At 51.9% G+C, this 23,697-nt stretch overlaps 1 protein-coding gene across 7 annotated transcripts in view; it reads right to left on the bottom strand.

Moving 5' to 3' along the window:
- Positions 1 to 23,697, bottom strand: part of DIDO1 (death inducer-obliterator 1) — a 50,561-nt gene that overhangs the window by 22,200 nt on the left and 4,664 nt on the right. For 2 of the 7 annotated variants that reach the window (XM_057704273.1, XM_057704279.1), the window contains exons 2-7: positions 8,741 to 8,916; positions 8,106 to 8,218; positions 6,558 to 7,392; positions 5,617 to 5,938; positions 3,521 to 3,733; positions 2,625 to 2,838 (exon numbers count right to left, since the gene is read on the bottom strand). In XM_057704273.1, the coding sequence (XP_057560256.1) occupies positions 2,625 to 2,838; positions 3,521 to 3,733; positions 5,617 to 5,938; positions 6,558 to 7,390 (1,582 nt within the window). In that variant the 5' untranslated portion in view covers positions 7,391 to 7,392; positions 8,106 to 8,218; positions 8,741 to 8,916. Of the gene's footprint in view, positions 1 to 2,624; positions 2,839 to 3,520; positions 3,734 to 5,616; positions 5,939 to 6,557; positions 7,416 to 8,105; positions 8,219 to 8,740; positions 8,917 to 14,408; positions 14,580 to 20,019; positions 20,179 to 23,697 lie in introns of those variants that run through there. The other 5 variants (XM_057704276.1, XM_057704274.1, XM_057704277.1 and 2 more) reach the window with 5 other exon arrangements.

The following is a 23,697-nucleotide window of genomic DNA, read 5'->3' as shown; positions in this document are numbered from 1 at the left end:
AAACACTCTCAGCCCTCTTCGTGCCTGGACAGTAATGAGGTGATGAAAAGGAAATGGAGGGAAAATGAGGAGGAGTAAGACTATGAGAACACAAAGAAACATAATTTGGGGGGGAAATAAAATGGCAACTGTCTGTACAGTAACTGAAAAACTATTAAAAGGAAAAAAAAAGCCCTCATCAGAGAACAATTACGTGTTAACCCCATCACCCTGCGGACATGAAGGATCTACCAACAGCCCCGTGGGAAGGCAGGTCGCAGCCTCCACGTGCAGCGAGGTCTTGCCCACGGTGCTCAGGAAGGGCTGCCCTGAACCCGCAACCCAAGGCCAGTGCCAGTGGCCTGGGAACAGAGGGGCCCAGAGCACCTCCAGGGCAGCACGCTGGCTACCCAAGGATCTACCCAAGACTCGACCTGAACCCAGGTCACTGTGGAAAGTGCCCTTTCCTGAGAACTGCCCTGGCATCACCGCACCCAGAAAAAATCACACCCTGCAGCCAGGGAGGCAGGTGGGTGTCCTGGTGGGGATGCAGGGTCCCACCGAGTGTGTGTGAGGGCCCCTCCCGCTGTGCCTGTGTGTGGGGGCCCGGGGAAGGTCCGCAGCCATGGCCACTATCACGTGCTGGTCTGGGGGTGAAGCAGAGGCACAGCTGCTACTCACCAAGGCTGAAGTCAGGTGTTTACCAGCGACCTTTTACGCTCCTCCCAATCATCTTTTGGGAAGATGACATTTCTGGGACAACAAAAAATGATCAGAAGGAACTAGCTCAAAAGTACGTCCCTTGTGCAGGCTAGAAGCTGTGGCTATCCACCCACAGAGCTCTGAGACAGACATGTGCCGGGAAGGGTGTTCAGTGAGGAGCTCATGTGCAGAAGGAGAAGGCGGGGCGGAGGGAAGAGAAAACCCCACCTGTGAGCAGAGCCTCCGCCTCCTTATGGCCGGTCTCCCCGCCCCTCCATCCCAGCCATCCCTCAACAACCCAGAAGTAAACATTTGGGATAAGCGCCCTCCCCCCACCCCAATCTTCTCGCCAACTTTCCTTTCTCACTGGTGCAGCCTACAACTGACTCCACACTTGGAGCCTGGGGCAGTTTCCCAATTCTTGTCGACAGAGATGAAAATTAACTGAATTGATATCAATCGCCCAGGGTTTTGTGGCTGCACCCCTTTTATTCTGTCCCGTGCCTGTAAGCCCCGAGAACACTTAGCACAGAACTCCAAAGGGACTGCTTCCCACCCAGTCACAGCCGGTGATGCTTATATTTACGTCCGTTTGCAACCCTGTAAAAGCGCTGTGTGGAGGTGCTATAATCTGATGAAAATTTGAGACACGTTGTTAACATGAAGTTCCGGGTTCAAACGACCTGAGGCGTACTGAGAGTCCTTTTAATACAGTAACTGGTTAACTCTGTATTTAACCACGCACTCCAAAAATCCAAAAATAAGTTAAAAAATATATATGTATACATCTATACACACACAGTATTGCTTTGTAGTTTACTTGGAACTCCATTTTTTAGGTCTGGGGTCATTTCCATTCTCAAATGCATCTCGTGATGCGGTTTTCCAGCCACATTATACCCACAAGGCCTTCCCTCAGGCCACTGGCTAAAGAGCTGGCTGACGGGAGGAGGCAGCACACCGATATAACTGTGGCACTCAGGGCCATTTAAACCTTTTGTGCTTTTAAAAAAGTTGCAAGAATAAAAAAGCATCAATAAAAACTGAACACAAGATACTCTTAATCACAGAATAAATGTGCCCTAGAGCAATTTAAACTTCCAAAATTTAATTTTGGAGAATGAGGCTGAAAAACAAGAACAGAAAAGATTCGAGCTGCATGATCTCATCTGGGATGCAAAGCTCTGTCTGAACTTGGTCTCAGGCACGGGAGACCCAGGGTGGGAGGAGGCGGCAGCGCGCACTTGAGAGCGGGGCTAGGACCCCTAGCCCGGGTGGCGCTCAGGGTGCAGAGCGCGCTCACTTACCTTCGAGCACGGGGGGGGCAGGGAAAACGGCCTGCGAGACTGGCATGTGTGTTTATGGCAGGTGTAGGATGTGAACTGGTGTGAAAAAAATTCCGGTCTGGGCAAAAATAATTTAACTCCTGAAATCACACTTCAGTTGAAAATCAGCTACAATGCTACTGTGCGGTTATGTGTTCCCACAACATACAAAGACGTGAGGGTCACGTGTGCTGGGAGCTGAGCGTGTGGAAAGGCCCCCGCGTGGAGAGCCCACGGCGGTGACGGCGCTGTGGCGGACGTCTGGACGGCAGCGGACCTTGAGTGCCGGGCAGCACGCCCTGGTCAGGTTCTGCTGGAGATACTATACATACTTACCGGAGCCTGACAGTAAAGAAAGCGATTAAAGACATCAATTGTCAGAAGGGAGACATTCAGCAACGGGGCTGGTACAGCTTTTGGGAAACACTGACAGGAAGTCCCAAGAGACTAAGGATGGGCACACCGGGCTCAGGAGGCCTCCCGGACGTGGGCCAGGGCTTCGATCTCTGCAGGTGCAGCACGAAACACGGCTAGAACTCCTAGCTCTAGACAGGCCCGCGTGCACAGCTGTCCAGAAAGACCGGGAAGGGTCCAGAGCTCCCCCTGGGTGATACATACATTTATACAACAGTGGCGGCCAGGGGGCAGCAGTCTTTTCTGGCTTTACTGCATTGTAATTGTGGTCGCTGGCCCAGGACGGCGTGCTGCTCTCGCAGGTCGGCTCCCTGGCGAGGCCCTCGCTCCTGGGAGGGGCCCCCGCGGCCTTTTTCACCGTGTTCTCTTTCTTGTCTGGAGCCGGTCTCTTGTGCACAGAAGAGATTTTAATGCCTGCCTGGATAATCAGTAAAGCCCAATCATTAAGGAGGTCAGAAGTGAACCTCTGCTCATTTCACTCTGCAGTGAAGGTCAACGACTCGATCAGCTCCCGGGTCACCCTGAGCCTGTGCGCGGCGCCTGCTCCACAGAGGGCTCGGCCACCCCTCCATGTCCAACGAGGCCTGCTGCCACATCTGAGTGGCGAGAAGGTCCCCAACAGAGTAACTCGCCATCCCAGCACCCTGCTGAGGGGCTCGGCCACCAGGCTAAGCGAGGGGTCGTGGAGTGAGGCAAGAACAAGGTAGGGCCCTGTGTGAGAACACGCCCAGGCAGCACCGCCAGACAGGGGCTGCGGACACCAGCACGTGGAGAAAAGACAGGAGTACGAACTACATCCCTGTACCCCCAGCAGACGCTCCGTGCGGCACCCCCAGAATCCGACTGCCACCCCCGCTGCCTGCGTGTCACCTCTCGTGCGGCAGCCAGTTCCCACGTTTCTCTCAGTGACTCCCTCAGCAAGCAGCAGAGGAAGAAAACACGAGGACGTGCGCCTGTCATTCTGGCGGAGGGCGGCGTGAAGCCGTTTACAACCCGGCTGGGCCTGCACACCCTCCACTCTCCTAATCAACCCACCGAGCCTAGAACCTCCAGACGCTTTTGGTTTCAACTACGCAAATGGCCGGTCTCGAACAACCTACCTGAACGCTACATTTCTGAAGAATGACTTTTTCCGGCTTTGCCTTGGGTTTCTCTTTCGGTTTTGGTTTCTGCTCTTTCCCCGCACTCAGGAAGCGCATGGTGGCAGCGGCGTGCTTCAGGATACAGTCACTGCTGCAGTAGACGGAGTCCGGCTGCGCCACGCTCGAGCACCCAGGGCCGATGCACTTGGCGGCACCAGGCGCCTCCGCGACCTGCAGGATGAGACACAGCCTGCGTGTGCGCACCCACGCTGGCGGCTGCGGCACCTTGCAAGGTAACCACTTACCACACTGAAGTTACTGTACTTATAATTATGAATAAAAATGTACCTTTGTTTATTCAAAACACACACACCTACCTTCCCTGAGTAAGGCACCCGTGTTCTCAACTGCCCTTCGCTGCCCAGCGTGGCGGGCAGAACTCTAAGGGGACCCCGGGACTCACGCTGCGCACTTGTGAACACAACAGGATCTCACCTCACAAGCAGGTTCCGTCATCGGGCAAATGAGCAGGGATTTTGCCAATGTAATTAAGATCCCAAGTGAGAGAATTCTGATTTAGTCCAAAAGGTCTGACTTCATCAGGTGCAAACCCTTGAAAGAGAGACTGGGCTTCCAGAAGAGAGAAGATCCCATGGCCAGCTCTGCTGGCAGGGCACGCATGGCCCAGGCTCTGGGGCAAGGCTGTGAGACAACAGCCAAGACACCCAACTAAGTGTGGACCTCAGGAACAACAGGTGACTTTCTAGTATCACGACGCCACAAAAACTGCCCGGGACATATTTTATACGCTCAATCACGTGAGAGCTTCTGGAAGTGGCTCTCTCCCCAGCTGAGCCTCTGGTGAGACCCCAGCCCCCACCAACACCTAGAGAGCAGTCTCGTAAGACCCAGAGCAGAGGGCCCCACTAAGCCAGGCCCAGCTTTCTGAGCTAACAGATGCGTGTTGTTTAAGCCGCTAAGTCTGCGGTCCGCTGTCATGCAGGAGGAATCTGGCACACTTCAAGGGCTGAACCCGGCCGCTTCTGTCCATGCTTACTAAAGCATGTTTTGATGGTCGAGACTAAAAATACACATGAACATGTCCCTCAAATGCACTTGAGCAAAGTCTTATTTCTCAAATTATGTACTTAATTGTTTTTCCTCCTCCAAATCCAAGATTTACTCGGAAAAATAATTCAGCTCAAGTCTTCAATCTGTAGTCTCAAACACATCATTAAGAAGATGACGTTCCCTACTGATTTACATTTCCATTATTTTTTCCTAATTACCAGTTACTGTCACACCTCCACTCTGCCTCCTCAGACCCCCACAACAGGTAAAATTTCAACGGTCCAGCCTGCGAAGCTAACTCAGCGCAAGGGGGTGACGACAGAGGTGCTCTGACACAGCCACTGCAAAGCCCTCTGAGTGCCCAACACCTGCTACAGGAGGCACTGTGGGGGCAGGGCGGGTCCCCAATTCAAGGAGGCCCCAGGGTGAAAACACACTCTAAGCAGGACAATCACAAGAGCCTGAGATAGTTCTCTAGATGCACAGAAACAATGACAAAGAGCCACGGCCCCTGGGCAGGAGACAGGAGTGAACAGAGCCAGGAGAGGAGAAAAAATGAGCTGCACGAGCACTGGTGGGCAGGGGACAGCACCGCAGAGGGCGGGCCAGCTGCAGCCGGCTCATCACCCTGAGGAGCCGCGGGGTCACCACTGCTGGCCCTGGCAGCTCGCTGTGAGGAGGGACAAGACCACTGGTTCTCTCAAGACATGGATGGGTGACACAGGTGCACGTGACTCAAAAATGACTCTGTTAATACATGTCCCTCAAGCTCAGGACTCCGCTCACGAGAACGCTTACGGGAAACGTTAAGTCAGTGATAACGCGGGAGGTGGATACGGTCAACAAACAGAGCGACAACAGGCCTGCCGGCCTTGAGTAGGTGCATGGATGGACCTGGGAGCCCGCAGAGCCAGGCGCCGTGTGTAGTGCTACTCCCGGGAACGCTAAGCTCAGCTGACAAGCCCTTCTCTTGCCGTTCCTGCCCACGGCAGTGAGAGCTCCACGGGCACCTCCACCACTGACCTGGGCAGACAGGTACTTACGGGCTGGAATATCTTGAGTTTTTTCTTGCCACTCGGGTTTGCAGCTTTCTCAATTCTACCCTTAATTCCCTGGTCTTCACTCGATTTCTGCTCCACGGTCCCTATACTTGTACAGTCCGTGCCGTCGGTGTCCGCAGGTCTTGACCTCGCGTCCTGCGAGTCTGTGGTCTCAGAACCGGGCTCGTCCTGCACTTGCAGGATGGTGCAGTTTGGGCAGATGTAATCCTCCCCATTCCTTTCCAAGAGCCTCCCTCGAGCCTCAGAAATGCCCACACAGTCGCCATGAAACCATTCTTCACATCGGTCACAGCAAATCATAAACCTGAAATGATACAATAAGGGTTCTAGGAACGAAGAGTGAGAGACGAACTCAATCTTAAACATAAGTCAAATTTCAACATTCTATTACGAAAAAAGCAAAAACATCACATAAACGTGGAGAGAACACAATAAATGTCCATGTGCCCTTCTCACTTTTACTAACATTCAACCAAATCTGCTTCATCTTTTCTTTGAGGGGAGCACCCTGCCTTCGACAGCGGTGTTTTTTGAAGGAACAATAGCCACGCCTTTACCAGCCAGCCCCCACCCCACCCCGAGGCTCGGAGCTGCCCCGATGTCCACACCACAGCCCAGCTGCAGGCAGTCAGCAAGCTCTCTGGGACGGCAGCCTCGTTCTGGTCCAGGCCACCTCACCTGTGGCTGGTGTGACCAAGGCAGTCAACATCCCACGCCAGCCCCCACTTCAGCAGAGGGCGCAGCTGTGGGCACTGCCCACCCACCCCGTTTTTTGTTTTTTTTGGACAATGACTTGTTTACCTTTCCCAGATGAACAAATCACTCACTCAGGTCAGCCTGGGACTCTCTAAACTGAGAGGAATGGAAAACCCTCTCTGGAAGTTTCCATGGCTCGGACTACACCCCCCGCCGCCCGGACCTACCTGTTGTTGTGAGGCTGGCGGCACAGGCAGTACAGGGCGTTGGGGTCGTACACCTCACATTCCGGCTTGTGTCGGACGGCGTCTCCGGGCTCCTCGACTTTGCCCCCCGGGGCCACTCTCCCCTCCGGCTGCCTCTCTCTATCCTCTCCTGCCGCCTGGGACGCAGCCCCTGGGTCGGCCTCGGGCTGCCCCAGGCCAGGCACCGGGGCCTCCATCCCATCGCCCGCCTCAGCGTCTGCAGTCTCTGCTGGGCGCTCCCCCCCGCGCCTCCTCCTTGGGCGGCTCTGGCCCCTCGGGGGCCTGTCGGCCGGCTCCTGCTCGCGCTTCCTCCGCAGGCGATCCTGCAGTTCTTTCAATGTCAACCCGTCGCTGTCGCTGTCAGAGGTGCCCTCGTCATCGTCCCCCCCTCTGGCCTTTGTGGAGGAGGCCGGTCGTCCCTTAGCACCCGTGGGGCCGGACCCGGGCCCGCTCTTCCCGTCCGAGGTGCTCTCCACACTCCCCTCGGAGGCAGTCTCCGCATCTGTCGCTGGACAGGACGCCGGCTCCCCGGAGTCCTCCAGGGACACGGGGGCGCTCCTCCTGCCCCGGCGCCGCACGGTGGTGAGGAACTCCTCCACCCGCTCGGTCCGCTTCGGCTGCCTCCCACTGCGCCGCAAGGACGGGCTCTGCTGCTGCCGGGGCGGCGGCTCCAGGGCGTCTGGCTCTGCATCCCCGGCGCCCTCGCGCTTGGCGATGGTGGTCCTCCGGAACCCCCACGTCTTCCTGAACTCTTTGCTGGTGGGCTTAATGGCCTTGGGTGTGTCCTCACCGCTCGGGTCACCCTTCTCATCCATACCTAATGGGGAAACGCAACCAGTCCTGCCAGGTGTCAGTCAGGGCCGAGGTCCGGGACCAACACCCACCGGCTACAAGAGCACACGGGATGGGCACCACCCACATGAGAAAACCCAGACACAGTGGATGGCAACAATTCTTGACCTACAAAAACCGGAGGCGTTTCCTAAAGTGTGGTGCATGAGAGGATTCAAGAGGATTATTGAAGAAAATTATAAACAGCTACGCAGTTATGTATCTAATGTTCAATAGAAAAATACAGGTAGCAAATCAAGTCTGCGAACCTGTCGTCTAACTGCTGAGGACGAGGATTTGTACGAGAGGCAGTGGGGAAGAAGACGCGAGCAGCAGTGCTGCCGGGGCAGGGCAGCAGGGGCCATGGTGGAAGAGGCCGTGGGCCCCACCCCCCGCCGGGCTGGCTCCGGGCCCACCCTGCTGGAGGGATCACGTGCAGACGGGGTGGTGGGACCCTGCAGACCCAGCCCCGGCCGCACCTGCCCGGATGCCCAGCTACAGGTGCGTCAGCACAAGACAGGTCCTCCCAGCTCCATGCGCAGGGGCCGCAGCAGATCACTGGGACACTGAGAAAACACTGAGCCAGATGGTACCCTTACTGTGTATTTCTTTTCTCTTCTAACAGGTTGTTAAAGGGTCATGTTTGTGAAAACTTCACTCTTGTTTAAAATGAAAAAGCCCGAACACGACAGTATATACCTTGAGAATCTCTTTCTGAAGCTGTGCAGGCTCCAGCTACACTTAAATGCTAACGACAGCTGCAACTCTGTGCCATGTTCCACCCCGGGCAAGCACTGGGACAGGACGGAAACCTTCAAACAGAAAACACACAAAATTCAAAATCACACACAACTGAATTCTCTTTTTGGTTCCCACTAAGTGCTGTCACCTCCCAACTCCCCATCCAGGCCTGCAGGTGCCCCACCCTGGGCCCTGGCCCACACTCTCCCACCCCCTCGCAAGCTTGCAGAAGTAGCCGTGACATCAGCACCTACGCCACCAAGGACCACGCCACTGTTCTGGTGACCCAAGGCTTTCTGCAGGAAGGACTCTCCTCTATAAAATACACTTCTCACCAGAGAGAATATACAACGTCATCGTAAATGCACTAAAAAAACAACCCATGTAAAAATAAAGGAACACAATCAAATTCTTAGCACACAATTAGACACTCTTCTAAAAATCTTGGGCTAAAGCTTAAAACATTTCAAACAAATGTTAACGTTGCGTCCGTTTCTTTGCATATACACATACACACGCCACTTCTGAAACAGAAAACATGACGTCGAAACTGAAAACTGTGTCGTTGGCGTTTAGCACTACTGCCACGTTACCTGCCCCCACACGGAAGCTTGGGCACGTCTTCCGACGTCCTAAAAACAACCAAAACCTGGCCGACGCAACTGCGGGCTCCAAGGGAAGCGCCAGGCCCCGAAACACTGCCGCTGTCCGTCACCGTTCAGGAATTACAACGCAGATTATCTCGAGACCGTGCCCCCGGAGCAAGCTTCTGAAAGAAAATAACAAAACAGTTTAACAAGCTAAATAGTTTAAAGAGCTAAAGCAACTGTAACTAAAATCATGCTTAAGAAAAAAAAGGCATGAAACTTTTCAGGCAATCTCTCATCTGAGTGTACATTATGTGGCCAGCAAAGACGTTGGGCAAGTCAACAAAGAAACAAAATCCCCAAGACACGGGTCCCCCTTCCTTAAGGACTTCTAAAGAAGTGAAGATGCGGTGACTGCACTCCCAGAGCAGGGGGCTGGACAGGCCACGCTGGCGCACCGCTGGGGAGGAAGCTGGTGGTCAGAGTGCAGAGGCCTCCGTGGGAAGGAGGGCTTTGAAACTGGTAATCGGTACCAGCTGCTTTCCAATTACAATCCCACTTCTGAGATGGACCCAGGTCAACAAAAACCCAGAAAGAGAGAGACAGGAACAAAACACAGAAAGATGAACAAAAAAATTACACGCGAAAGAAATTACTCAGCAATTCTTAACACTACAGCTATGTCATCCTTTCAGTTAAAAACCGAGGAAAGACTTCAGAAGACTCGTGTTCTCATTACTGAGCATCACCGTGGTCCTGCTCACCTATGTGTATTTATGGATTTAAGAACACTTCTCCCCCTGGGTCCCTGTTCAATCGCGATCCTAGCTTACACGCTCCACAAGCCTCTGTTCCCAGGTAGGTCCTCAGTAGTAACGTTTTAGTACATCTCACACTCTCGACCCAAGACCCTGGGCCCACACCTCACCTCTTTCTTGCCTCACTCCAACTGCCTCCCCAGTAACTGTGGTCTCCTTGGTGACCTCTGAGCAAGCATTCCGTCCCACCTCCTTTTTAAAGAGACAGTGACCATCTCACTCTGGTCACTCCCCCACCCCAAAGGCCACACCTGAAATTACTACACGTGGTAACTTAAACCCATCTCAAAATGAGAAACTTCTCAGAAGAAACTGGAAATAACCTTTACTTTTATATTTCACAACAATGAACATGTACAAAAGCAAAGAAATTAGAATGGTCACAGGAATAAAAAGAGTTCTAAAAATTTATGTTTCAATCTGAAAAAAAAAAAAAGAAAGAAAAAAGAAAACAAAAACCATGCCTCTGGAGCTGATTGTGGATAATCAGGAAAGGAAAATCCAGTTCCTTCTGTTAAGTGGAATGAAGTAAACTACTTTATTCAGAATAGATACCATTTTAGAAAATTTGGTTCATTTTTCTTGATTTTACATTTGCAAAATCGATTTCATAATTTCTTCACAGAAATTCTATTATAAAATTTCTGGTCATGAAACAAAAACATGCATATCAAGACAAAAGAAAAACAAAACCTCTATGATCAAGACAAAATTAAAACTGTGTTACATTCCTAACACAACTTAAAACGTGGGTCCACACACGACAGCACGTCGTCACCAGACAGTGATTACGCCATATTAGTAACAACTTTCCCCAGAGGAAGGACGGTGGGCAACCCTGAAACTGGGAAAGAGAAAATCTGGAAGTGAGCTCATGCACCGAGATAGTTTTAATCTTACGTTTCTAAGTGCAAACGTCTTCCCAGCGGAGTACGGCTCCACTTTCTAAGCAGATGTACCAATACCAGCACGAAACCTTAGGTTCCCCAGACCACTCTAGGACAGGCAGCAGCCCACCTCCCAGACAGCCCTCCAACTTTCTGCTGTCGAGGCTCCTTTATACCCCTAAAAACTGAGGATCCCAAAGAGTGTTTGCTGGTGTGGGATATGTATTTCCAAAATTAAACCTGAGACAGACTTTCAGAATTGTGGCTGTTCCCTTATACATTAAACCCTGACAGGCTCAGTTCTGTGGAAAGGACTTGTGACATGAATCTGAAACCACATCCATGAACTCCCCGCACCTCGCTGTGTTACAATGCACTCTGGACGCATCTTTTGCCTATGTGCTGGTGGCCACTTGGACACATGCGGAGTCCACACGCTGGCACGTTTCGTTAGACGACATGAGACACGTCTGTTAATGTCAGCGCCCATCTCCTGAAATGTCTTTCATTACTGGAAAGGCATCAAGCTCATGGTGGCAGATAAAAGCTTTTCAAAATTCTAATTTTTGCTTATAGCTAAAATTTTGTCATCAGTAATACTGTCAGTTGCTTTCCTCGAGACTCACACTGTTCACCTCAGAAAACGCATGCCACACACCACTTGGAAAAAAGCAGTCTGTTGACAATGCTCTGCAGCCTGAGTGGTGTCCCTGCTGAGGGCACTGCTGGGAACCCCTGTGCCAGGGGCGCAAGTGCCGACCCAGCAGGGTCGGCTCACAAGGCCAACTGTGACCCTGGACAGGCCTTCTGAGCCCTTAGCCTCCAAAAGGGTTTTGAAACACACGACAGGCGTCTGTAACATGGCATTTCCAGTAGCAGAAGGACACGTTGGACACGCGCCAAGCAGTCACGCGTACCTGCGCTCCAGGATCAGAGGAGAGGAGACATTTCCCTCCACAAGACTGTTCTAAAACCACCACTTCATTTTCCCTTCAGACTGTCCAAGCCACCAGAAGTGATTTTCTTGAAAACGAAACCAAAAATACGTTCCCCAAACAATGTGAGTGATGCCTGGCTCTATAGCTAGGTAAATCTGAAGGCTCAGCTTCTACAAAGCTCGTGACAGGTAAGTAACCACATTGCGCCCATTTAAAGAAGTTTAGCTCTATGGACTGGAGGCTAATTTCCCTGAGACACTTTAAAATATAATATATAACCGCAATGAAGCTCCTATTTTCACAGCACAACCACCATGAGAAAACGGTTACAGCTTCTCAAAAAGATAACACACAAGCGCATACCTGCCCTGCCCCATCTGGCGGCAAAACAGGGTGGTCCTCCGAACCTCACACTCCTGAAACAATATTTAAAGCTAACAATTTTAATTTTGAAACAATTCTAACCTGCAGGTCACAAATCGTATCCAATGCTACAGCATAACCTCTGCTAACTCAATTTATGGTTGTGACAGGCTAGGCCCAAGTTCACAGTTACTGATATTTCATGTTAAGGGTCTTTCGTCTCATGACTAATCCTTTGCTGTGGATGAGGAGGGATTGAGAAGATGCTAAAAGTTCTTTAAACTGCTGAAAAAGGCACGTTTTCCCAATTAAAGCCTCTTTCTCAATTCTGTTTTTATTAGTGGGACAGTCACTAATGAGGGCACGCCCAGAAATTTCAGATGACGTGGGACGTCCTGCTGACCCGGCAGCGCTCCCACGCGGTAACCCCCCGCTCCTCCTGCCTCAACTGCACCAACAGCAGTGCAGTCCTTTAGAAAGGTGGCGATCCGAAGTCTGCTTTCCAAGGAACACGATCATTACATTTCTGCTGAAGTGACAGGGCCCACAGCACAATAAGATTCTCAAGAGGTAACTACAGAGAAAGCTAGGAACAACCTGCTGCTGAAGATCTCTTAGGTGTTTTGGCTTCACCAAGCTTTGGTGAGGCCGGGCCCCCAGCTCCCTTGTGCAGGTGGGCGATGGGTACTCTGGTCTCTCTCTGTCCAGTCTCTAGTGAAAACACAGGCTCGTGACCTCGGTGAGCAACTCTCCAAACGCGCTTCAGGAACTAGAAGAGGCACCCGAATGTGTCGCGGTTAGGGAGAAGGAGGCTTTTCCCTGTTCTCTATGGAGCTGCTACCTTGGATGGGCTCCTGCTGTGGTGTGCACTTTTGTGCCCCCTGAGCCCTTAGGAATGGGATCACTGCCCTGGAAAGGAGGCCCCAGAGCTCACCCAACCCTGCCACTGGGACCCGCCTGCCCGGGCACCCTGATCTGGGGCCTCCCGCCCTCAGAGCTGCAAGAAATCAAGCCCACTGTGTAAAAGCCCCCACTCTGTAGTCTCTATTACAGCAGCCCGAGTGGACTGAGCCAGCTTCCTCCTGTCTCTTAAGAAAACATGGCTTCAGTACCACATGCCTCAGAGCAACTAAGCCCGTATGCCACAACTATTGAGCCTGTGCTCTCGAGCACGTGAGCCACAACTCTTGAGCCCATGGGCGGCAACTACTAAAAGTCCATGCGCCTAGAGCCTGTGCTCCGCAACAACAGAAGCCACCGCAATGAGGAGCCTGCGCACCATAATGAAGAGTAGTCCCTACTCACAGCAACTAGAGAAGGCCCATGTGCAGCATCAAAGACACAACACAGCCAATAAATTAATTAATTAATTAAAAAAAAAAAGAAGAAGGAAAAAATAAAGAAAACATGGCTTCAAACACTGGGCAAGGGACCACCTGAATCCTACAGCCGGGGGCTGGTGCTCGCTAGACAAGGCCAGGGTCTTAGGGACCCTCTGAACTGCAAAGGCTCTTGTCCTCACCACGTCTGCAGGATGGGGCAGGTGTAGCTAAATGCCCAGGACAACACTGGGATGGGTTCCCTAACGGGAGCCTCCCCTCTCCTTCCTCAACCAAGACAGAGGCTGAGTGTGACTGTGAGTGTGAGGTCACAGATGGGACCCGGGTAAGTCACTTCCCAGGACAGTCAGCCCTGCTGGGCAGCTCAGGGGCTGCACCCCTAGGGGTCTCTAGGTCCTGAAGCTGTTAATTAAGGACCCTAATCCTCCAGCCCGCCCCTCACCCTACTGTTTTTACAGCCACAATGGTCTGCCTGGGCCCTGAGTGCACCCAGGCTGGCTGCTGGCTTCCGGCACCCAGGGGTCCTGCCGCCAGATTCCCCGCACTGCGCGTGGCACCCAGGAGAAGCAGTGGGAAGGAGGACACCCTACACTGAAAGCACGATGTCTCTGTGCCCTCAGGCCCACCGACCCTGGGGGCCCCTCATCCACATGGCAGCCTGGCCACGCACTGGGCGTCTTGTTCCAGGCGCTCCACTTTGAGGGAGACCACAAATGAGCCATATGCCATGCTTTTCCCAAAAAGCAAGGACATGATTGAGAGCCCCCTGCCCCAATTCAAAGACATTGCCTATCTTCCTAAAAGTTACCCATCTTCCTAGGTGTTAAAGTTCAGAGTCCACTGTCTTTTTAAACTCTCATTTCTCAACAATAGCATTTCTGACCATGACCTAGAGCAGAGGCTCTCAAAGTGGCCCCAGCACACACACACCAGGTCAAACTATTTGCACAACACTAAGGGCATGTAGTAGTTTTTCAGAAGCTAAACGACAGACAGGTGACGATGGCTGGAATGCAGAAGCAGACAAGAGAACCTGGCTACTGCTGCTTAAGCCAGATGTTCAAGAGAGCTGCAAAACCCTAAGACAGCGCCGCCTTTCTCCTTAAGTTGTTTTTGTCTTGTGACATAGTTTCCATAAGGTGTTATGTTAATATGCAGGCATTTATTACTATTTTTAAGCAAGTAAGTAAATTTAAACGTCTCATTTTCAGTGTCAAATACCGGAAATACCAATAGATACAATATAAACAAAAACCCTTGGGGGGCAGGGGTCCTTGTTAATTTCAGGTATAAAGGGGTCAGTCTGAGAAGAGCCTGACAGCACAGACCTGACACTACAGGCAACTCCAAATGGCCACTCTTGAAGGGCCAGTGAGACTGAAGGGCTTGTGACAGTGACGTTCCCAGAGGCCACCCTCCCAGCGAGACTGAGAAGGCACCAATCATGAAACCGCAGCATTCAGAGGTGCTGCCTCCTAAGTCCCAAGGGAAAGTGGCTGGAGAAAGAAAAGGCCTGCTTCACCCGCGGAGCTGCATCTCATGCCACAGGCCAAGAGGCAAAAACGACGCCTAGAGACCTTGGAAAGTCAAGAACTGAACTCTGTACTTCAGCTGGAATCTTTCCTTCTCTGAGATTAGAAGAGGCCAATGTCCAGGGACTTCCGAGTTGGTGCAATGGTTAAGACTCTGCTCCCAGTGCAGGGAGCTCAGGTGCAATCCCTGGTCAGGGAACTAGATCCCACGTGCATGCCGCAACCAAGAGTTCACATGTCACAACGGATGAGCCCACCTGCTGCAACTAAAACCTGGTGAAACCAAATAAAGAAATGATTTTTTTTAAAAAAGAGTATTAAAAAAAGAAGAGGCCTATGTCTAGCTTTGGGGGCCAGTGGAGAAGGTCCCAGCTTAAACAAAGCAGTTATAAAACAAACACCAGGATATTTTGCACTAATTTTTACAGACCCATACAGAGCTCAACTTAATGCAACGTCCCCGACTCCTGCGGGGTGGGGGGAAGTGCAGAGGAAAACCACCTTACACTAAAACACACGTCAAAGGGAAAACACTGCTTAAATTACAATCTAACAAACCGAAGGAGTCAAAGGCTAGCACTGACCCAGCCCTGTCTCCATGGGGCACTGGCGGCATCTCAAGGGCGCAGCCCTCCTGGTCCTGACCAAGGCAGCCCGCACTCTTCTCCTCCACTGGCCACAGCGTGGCCGCACCCCCCCCCAACACACATTATCAAGCAGGGTACGTCCTCTGAGAAGCAGACGAGGGGCTAGAAGGCTCAGGGGGCAGCACCACAGAAGAAGGCGGACTTCACGCCAGGGTGTCCCTGACTTCAAACCCAACTGCAAACCTAACAGCCAGGCATGCTGCCCAGGAGATGGGCAGGATTGGGACCTCAGATTCCTTGACGACTGTGACCTCAGTTTCCTAACAGAATATCTAAAACGACATCCTGTCAAGTGCCAGTCAGCGTATGATACATGGCTCGTGTCAATAATTAAAATAACAATGTCTGCTGGAGAGCAGTTGGGAAAACAGGCCCTAACAGGGATGTCTGCACATATCTACAAAGAGCCCCTTTTGTGCTTGGCACAGAGCAGGCAGCATCTCTGGTGCCCTCAACCAGCCAGCTGGGACTGCTTCACTGCGACCTGGCAGAGAGAGAGGTACAGGTGCGTTTATAAGGTGCTCCCAGAATGCTCCCCCCCCCCACCCTTACCAAGGACCATCACCAGGAGACCAGTTTGAAAAAAATCCAGAAACAGCCACATGATGGAATTCTTTAAATCTGTAATTAAAGGATGCTGAACTCTACAGCCCCTGTCATGGAAAGAGTCCCACACCCTTGAGGGAAGCCAGCAGGTAACAGTTCCCAGCACATCCTGCCGGCACCCCCACTGACCACAACCAAGTTCACAAACACGTCCACAGCTGTAACTGGGCTTCCAGATGGTGCCATTTCCAGGGTTTCTGCTTTCTCTATATTCTTTTATATTGTCCTAATATTCTCTCTATATACAAATTTATCTTTGCAACCCAAACACAGTACAGCTATCTTTATATTGGGGGGGGGGGGGCCTCATTTACCTTCCTGTTGTAGAGGTGTATTAAATACCACTTAAGTGTGTCTATCAGCACATGAAAAACACAGCCATAGCACCTAAGTTTCATACTCAAGAAACATCTGCTTTACAAATTACAAGCAAACTAATTATGCCTACCAAGCTGAATAATCATGGCTACATAAATTCTTATTAAAATACATACAATTACCTATCCAACTTCACATAACAGCTTACCCTCAAGGTCAGAGCTGACCGCTGAACAAGACAGGAACTGGGCTCCCATCTTGCCCACAGCCAAAAACCTGCGTATAACTTATACCTGGCCTCTGTATACCACAGGTCGTGTAGTACTGCAGTACTGACTACCAGAAACAGTCCCTGTGCAAATGGACCTGGACAGTTCAAACCCATGTTGTTCAAAGCTCAACTATACCACTCAAAAAATAAAATGAGAACAGTCTGGAGGTTCCTTACAAACCTAGAGGTGCCATGTGACCCAGCCACCCCACTCCTGGGCATGTATCTAGAGAAAAGATGCACGCATCCCAACGATCACTGCAGCACTATTCACGACAGCCAAGGCACGGAAGCCACCTAACTGTCCATGGACAGGTGGACAGATAAAGAAGATGCAGTACAGGGACGTCCCTGGTGGTCCAGTGGCTAAGACTCTGCGCTCCCAGTGCAGGGGGCCCAGGTTCGATCCCTGGTCAGGGAACTAGATTCCACATGCATGCCGCAACTAAGAGTTCACATGCCGCAACTAAAGATCCCACTTGCCACCACTAAGACCTGGAGCAGCCAAATAAATAAATAAATAAAATATTTTTTAAAATGTGGCATTCATATATGACAGAATATTACTCAGCTACTAAAAAGAATGAAAAAGCGCCATTTGCAACAACATGGATGGACCCAGAGATGATCATACTAAGTCAGAGAAAAGTAAATATATCACTTATATGTGGAATCTAAAAAAACTGACACAACTGAAAGTATTTACAAAAGAGAAATACACTCAGACACAGAAAAGGAAGTTATTGTTACAAGAGGGGAAAGCGCATGCTCAGACTGGGGGATAAATTAGGAGTTTGGGATTAAGAAAAAAAAAAAAAAGAGGCCTAAGCAAGAGACTCCAGGAAGTGTGGGGCACTTTAGATCAAGTGAGCTCAGTGTAGACTGGCCTCCCCTTTCCCAATTAGTATGTGTTAATCTTAGAGCCTTTGCAAGGCATTTAACACACATCACGTGATGCTGGCGGTAAAGACAGTAACTTTAGGGAAATAGGAAGAAACGCAAAAGGGAAATGGTTTAAGGAACATTTTCTTAAAGAACTTGCCGCCGAGGGCGCCAGGTATATGTGAAATCAGGCCTCTATCGGACACAGTGCCAACTGCATGGACCCAAGGACAGCAGTGAGCTGACCCATAAACATCTGACCATGGCTCTCCACGAGCCAAATGGAAGTCACTTGGTATCTTGGGACAAGTGCATAAAAAAGGTAAAACACATCATGTTAACAGAAATATAAGACTATCAGGACCTGGAACATCTGGAAAACACATACTAAAAGAAGACCAGTCCGTGGGCTGCCCGGGGAGGAGCTCTGAGCCAATGAGGCGCCCTATGTTCATAGACAGACTTACAGCGTCCACAGCAGGACCCACCACTCCACCGCCAAAAAGAAACTGGGAGCCAAAGTCCCCACTCCAATCCCCCCCTCCTCACCATGAAAACACACCTCGCTCACACAAAAGCCCACGTGAAGCACTGGGGGCCCAAGCACCAATGACACCTTTTCCTCACCAGGCCACTGTGATGCTCACACCTGCACACGTGCTGCGAGGCGCACGGTCTGCCGGGAAGCAATGGTAACTGTGGGCACTAGCAGGTAAGAAGGGGAGCAGCCGACTGCACAGCTTCTAATCCGTGCCCTTTCTTACCAGAACATAACTCACTTCGCTTGAAATAGCCTGAATTTAATCAAATACTAACAAAAAGACAGTTCTCAGTGGGAAATCGGAAGTAAATTAAACATCTTATTCCTAAACTCGTTGTTAAAATAAGTCTGCAAGAACACACGCAACTAGCAAACAGAGAGTGCTTAGGAAATGCATTAGGTAGAAAGTTTCACAACAGGGTTGGGGCTGGGTCTCCCCCGGTGACACTGGAGATGTTAACGCAGTGTTAAAAATGAGAAAGCACTGGACTAGTCCTAGTGATGTGTATATTCAATATATGCCAACCCCAAGTGCCAAAAAGGGCCCTAGGCTCCTAGGGTACCTGGCTGCGAGCCCTCACCTTTCTCATCCCTGCTATAACCAGGGTGCTTGGCATGCAGGAGGCAGTAAGTATCTGCTGAACACAACGAGAAATCGTTCTAGAGCTCACAGATCTTATCTCCTTAAAATCAAGGCTAAAGCACCCTTCTTGGAAGCATGTTGAAGCCAGGGACTACACAGCTCTGGGGAAACCACAGGACATTTGTCTGGGGTTGGCCCAAGCGCCTGGTTAGAACCCAGCTGCGCGATCTTGGGCAAGCTCCTTATAGGTGCTTTGGCTTCTTGGAGGTTAGAACAGGTACAGAGACATCCTACTCGCTGAAACGAATTAGCACACGTAAACTGCTCAGAACAGGGTCACCCTTGGTGGAATGCCCACTGTGAGCTGTTGCTGGTGCCAAATAGAGGCTCAGCTTCCCCCCCCCCCCACCCTACAGGGATAATGAGGTTATGTAAACATACTGGAAAGATCTTAATAACCGCCTCTCCCTCCTGCAAAATGCTCAAGTACATTAGACTCAACTCTCCATCAGTGTGCAAATTTTACGGATATTATCTAAGGCTAAGGCACTTAACTCCGGTGCTGTTGTTCTAAGGTCCTAACTGTAAGCTCACTGACTTGAGTTGCTGGATTCAGAGCAGAAAACCTGCCCTGGACCTCCGGGGTCTCTCAACTTGCCGGGGGAGCAACCGACGAGAAAAGAACTGAGAGAAAGCAAACAAGGGCGTGAGATCTCGTTTGAGCCCCAAAGGCATGAGCCAGAAAGGGGACTGCCGGGCACACCTCCGGCAGAAAGTAAACGTTGCCTCTTTCTACTTTGAGGTTGACCAGAAGATAAAAAATAACCAAACTTTGTGTGCTACGTCAAATCGACAAGTCACGCAATAAAAACAAAAAAATCTGTATTTTACGGCGAGGCACAATCTCTTTAAAGAACCGAAACCGATTTTCTGAAAGCCTTTTTTGCTTCCTACAGCGTGAAATACGACACAACTATCGTCGCGTTATCCTTGACAACAACAAACGACTGGAAACCAAAACGATCAAGCGAAATGAAAGCGAAAAGAACCACACTTAAAAAAGGTCCCCGAATGAAACTTCACCTCCCTCAAGGTGGCCAGAGGAACTACCGGGTTCAAGAAGAGCGGGCTGTGGGGATTCAACCCGACGTTGCAAGCGACTCGAAAGAGAGCCACTTCCACGCCCCGGCAGGAGACCAGGGCTCCCGGGAAAGCGTCGCCCTCCGCCGGGACTCCCCGCGCTGCCCCGAGGGTCACCGGGCGGCGTCCTGCTCGCGCGCCTCTCGGTCCGCTCAGACCGGCCCCGGCCCCGAGAACCGGCGGGCGGCCCCGGCAGGCCCCGCTGCCCCGGCCCCGGCCCCGCGCCCGCCCGCGGCCCGCGCGGCCTCCCCTCCCCCGCCCTCCCCGCGGCCGCCGCCATCTTCTCCGCTCGGTGGAGCGCGGCCGGGCGCGGGCCCTCAGGCGCCGGGAGGGCCGGGCTCGGGCGCCGCCACCCCCGCCCATCCCGATGCGGCCCCGCGGCGGCCGCCCCTCCGCCCGGCGCCCCGGCCGCCACTCACCGTGGCCCGCGGGCCTCCAAGGTTTCGCAGCCATTTGCTCCTAGCGCCCCGGACTGGACGGGCGGGGTCGGCGCCGGGCACAGAGACGCAGGGGGTAGAGGGGCCGCCCGCGCTCCGAGCGGAGGGAAGACGCCGGGCACCGAGACGCCGGGGGTAGAGGGTCCGCCCGCGCTCCGAGCGGAGGGAAGACGCCGGGCACAGAGACGCCGGGGGTAGAGGGGTCGGCCGCGCTCCGAGCTGCGCCCCCGCGCGGCGGGCGGAGGAAGGAGCCCGGCGCAGGCCCCGCCCCTGCGCTGCGCCGCGCGGTTCCCGAGCCTGAGAGCAAAAGCTGGGAGCGCAGGTGGCGGGGCTCCCGTCGTCTGGCCACCCGCGGCCCACTTTGTGGCTGAAGGGGCCCAGAAGAGGATAAAGGAGCAGCGCGCAGCGCTCCTTTCCCACTAGACTGCGCTCCTAGCTTCCTGGGACTCGAGCCCGCTCCCCACGGGGCCAAAGAGCGCAGCGCCCGGGTCGCCCCCGCCTCCGAGCACGCAGCCGGGCACACCTGCCCGCGAGGGCTGCAGGGAAAGGGCTCTGGCAAATGACAACCCTCCACCCGGATTTTTTTTCACTCAGGGCTGACTAGTAACACCCCAGCACTTGCCCATCCCCAAATACTCAACAAACGGATCTCAGAAGGAAACACCTGCTACCTTGGGACACTGGACACTGGCCCCGGGACAGTAACTCCCTGGCGGAAAGCCTTTGTCCCCATCGCTGCCTCTACAGCTCCCTGCTTCCACATTGCTTAGTAGCAAGAACCGCTGGGCAAAAAGCAGAAAAGTGCCCTGTGTGCAGTAAAGCTGCACTCGTGACTCTGCAGGGGTCTGCCAGGTGCTTCCACCAGGGAGAACCAGGGGCCTGGGCGCAGGTGTGCTTCTAAATAAACATCTCTAAAGATCACAGGGCCTGCCAGGTTCTCAGAGAGACGGTCAGTTTTCTTCACAGCAATCCAACACAGCTTGCTTCTGTTGGTGAGATTCCACCAGGACCACGTCCACGAAGCTTACTCGCATGGGCTCTACCCTCCAACGTCTTGACTGTCTTCAGGTTTGCCCCAGGTGGGTGTAGTGAGAAGTTTAGAAACCAGACAGATGGGGTTGAAACTGGCTTGAACCAGCAGTGTGATCTGGGGGCAAGCTGTCTGTAGAATGGGACTCATGCTGGGGTGCAGGGGAAGCTCATAGGAGGCATCCCTGCAAGAGGCTCCCTAAAGAGGAGTAGGAACCGCGAAACCTCACCCAGCCTCTTTACCTGAAAATCTTTACGTGAAGCAAGCCCAGCAGCAGTGTCTTCCCGCAAGCTTCAGGAAGGCTCTGGGAAGCATGAAAGACACCGGAGACCCGGCTGCACCAGGAGGAAGCTCCGGGGGAAAGCCAAGCGGACAAAGGGGAGGCCCGAGAGGAAGCCCCGCCCGCATCACTGCAGCATTCGGGTGGGGGTGGGGGGACTTCAGGAGGGCTCTCAGGCAGCAAAGGAAAGCAAGTTGCGCCCTGCCACCCCTGCAACTGCGCCTCCCTTTCTAATCTCCCAGCATGGCCCTGACCATGGGCCTCCGGGCTCAGGGGCACCTGCCACCTGAGAGAAGTCAAGCCCTCACCCTTCTCCGACCTCCTCAGGTAATTCCAGTTCACCTGCTGTCACTCCTCACGGGAGCTGCTCTTCCCTGTGAAAACGGCATTTCTGGAACTGCAGCTCTTTAGTTAAAGTCTGCTAGCTAAGGAATACCTTCTCCTAACAAACTTATTTTAATAGCTAAACCCAGAGGAACAAACAGATTAAAAAGCAGTCTCCAGTTGTCTCAAATTTTTTCCTAAGTACCCCATATACACAAACAAAAGTCCCAAAGTTCAGGGGACTGACAAGACGAGTGGCTCAGAGGGCAGGAAGCTAAATAGGCTTCCAGGACTCAAGGGGGTGTCAGTCTTTGAGAAAAGGTATGATAGGTGCATCCCCAACACTTGTGGACACCAGGTCCTGCCACCAGCACCCACAGGCAGTTCTGAGGAAATTCATAAAACCAGAAAAGCACATCCAGAAAAGTCATCAATCCTTTCAAAAGACTGCTTCCCAGTGTTCAGCCTCTTCTCACCCCTGAGTTAAAGCACACTGGAAAGCAGGGTCCCGAGCAGAGCACCCCTCTCCATGCGGTCAAGTGCAACCCTGAGGGACAAGGCAAGGTGCATGTAGGCCCTTTCCAAGGACAATTTAAAACCAGGCCCAGCCAAGTAGCTTCACTGCTACTCTTCATTTGGAATTCAAAGGCGAGCAGGCCAGCGCCCTCCCTGCAGGCAGGCAGAGAGGGGCTGGGTAGCCAGGGTCGAGGGTGGGGCCTGCTGCCTGGCCCCGGGCAAGGTCCCTGGTGAACCTGGCCCACACTCAGACCCAGGTCTGGGGTGGAGGAGAGATGCCAGGGAGGGGAGAAGAAGCCAAGGGGCAAAGTCAAGGTGGGACCCCCTTAGCTCCTCCCAGGCCTCAGTTAGCAGTTTAAGGGAAGAAAAAAACAAAACAAAAAAACACCGCTGGGTTTTTTCAGAATAGCTACCACAGGTGCCCTCTGACCCAGGGGTCAAGGGCTGCAGGGTTCAGACTTCAGAACAATGCTTGTTACTCCTACCTTTCAGGATGGTTCCTGTTACTCTGAGACATCTACTTTTCTCCGTGAGATTAGTGAAAAGTAAATAAAATTAACTTCAGAAGAAATATTTTGCTAAGTACAAGGCATAAAAATTGTACTTCCTTTATTGTTGGTTTCATCTCTAAACATTCTCTGAAGGAATACACCAAATAAAAAAGCCAGAAAAATCAATGCCTTTCACAGATTTGGACAGTAAAGCAGATACACCATTTACCCTCACAGGCTCATCAGAGCACAAAGGACGTAACCCAGGAAAAGGGAAAAACAAGCCCACAGATCCGAACCAAATTCCTAGGGCGGCTGGTGAGCAGGGACAGGGCCCTCCCTCCACAGGCTGGGAGAGGATGTCAACTGAGACCTGGGTCCTGCGGGCCTCGGGCGCAGGAGCGCAGCAGGAGCGCAGCAACAACTAACTGTACCAGCTACAAGTTAAGAGATTTTTTCTGAAATGAAAATACTTGAAAAGTGAAAGACTGATGGAAGTCAGGTCTAGCTGTGGCTTTCTGGATTTGCCCAAAAGAGAAAAAGTGTATAAATTCCTGCTCTTGCCTGGGTCACAAAAACAAAATGGTGAAAGTGAGAAAAGTGTACTTGAAGGAAACAGCAACAAGGATAACACAGGTTGAGCGATTACGAATTTCAAAAGGATACCCAAAAGGTTTTATTCTGCATTTCAATAAAATCAATACCCATAAATTACTCTTTCAATACCAAAATAGTTTTGAGTTCCAAACTGAACCAACTGCCTCTGATATTTAGAAATTCAAGGAGAAATAGGATCTCCCAAATCTATCTCCAGAAGGTAGGAGAACAAGAATGGTGCCTTTTACAACTATACAGAAAAATGAAAAATCTTGGGAGTCTGGCAGACATACAAAAGTTCCTCTCATTCAATGGAAACTAAAAACATTTAAAGAGCAAATATAAGAGGGTTTTTTTGGTAACTTCCACTTAATTTAATATTTATTTTCATTTTATATCCAGGTCACATTTTCTACATTAAA

This window comes from Hippopotamus amphibius, chromosome 12, assembly GCF_030028045.1.
Source record: "Hippopotamus amphibius kiboko isolate mHipAmp2 chromosome 12, mHipAmp2.hap2, whole genome shotgun sequence".
NCBI lineage: Eukaryota > Metazoa > Chordata > Mammalia > Artiodactyla > Hippopotamidae > Hippopotamus > Hippopotamus amphibius.
Note: the sequence above shows the minus strand (reverse complement) of the source record. Positions and strands in the feature narration are given on the sequence as shown.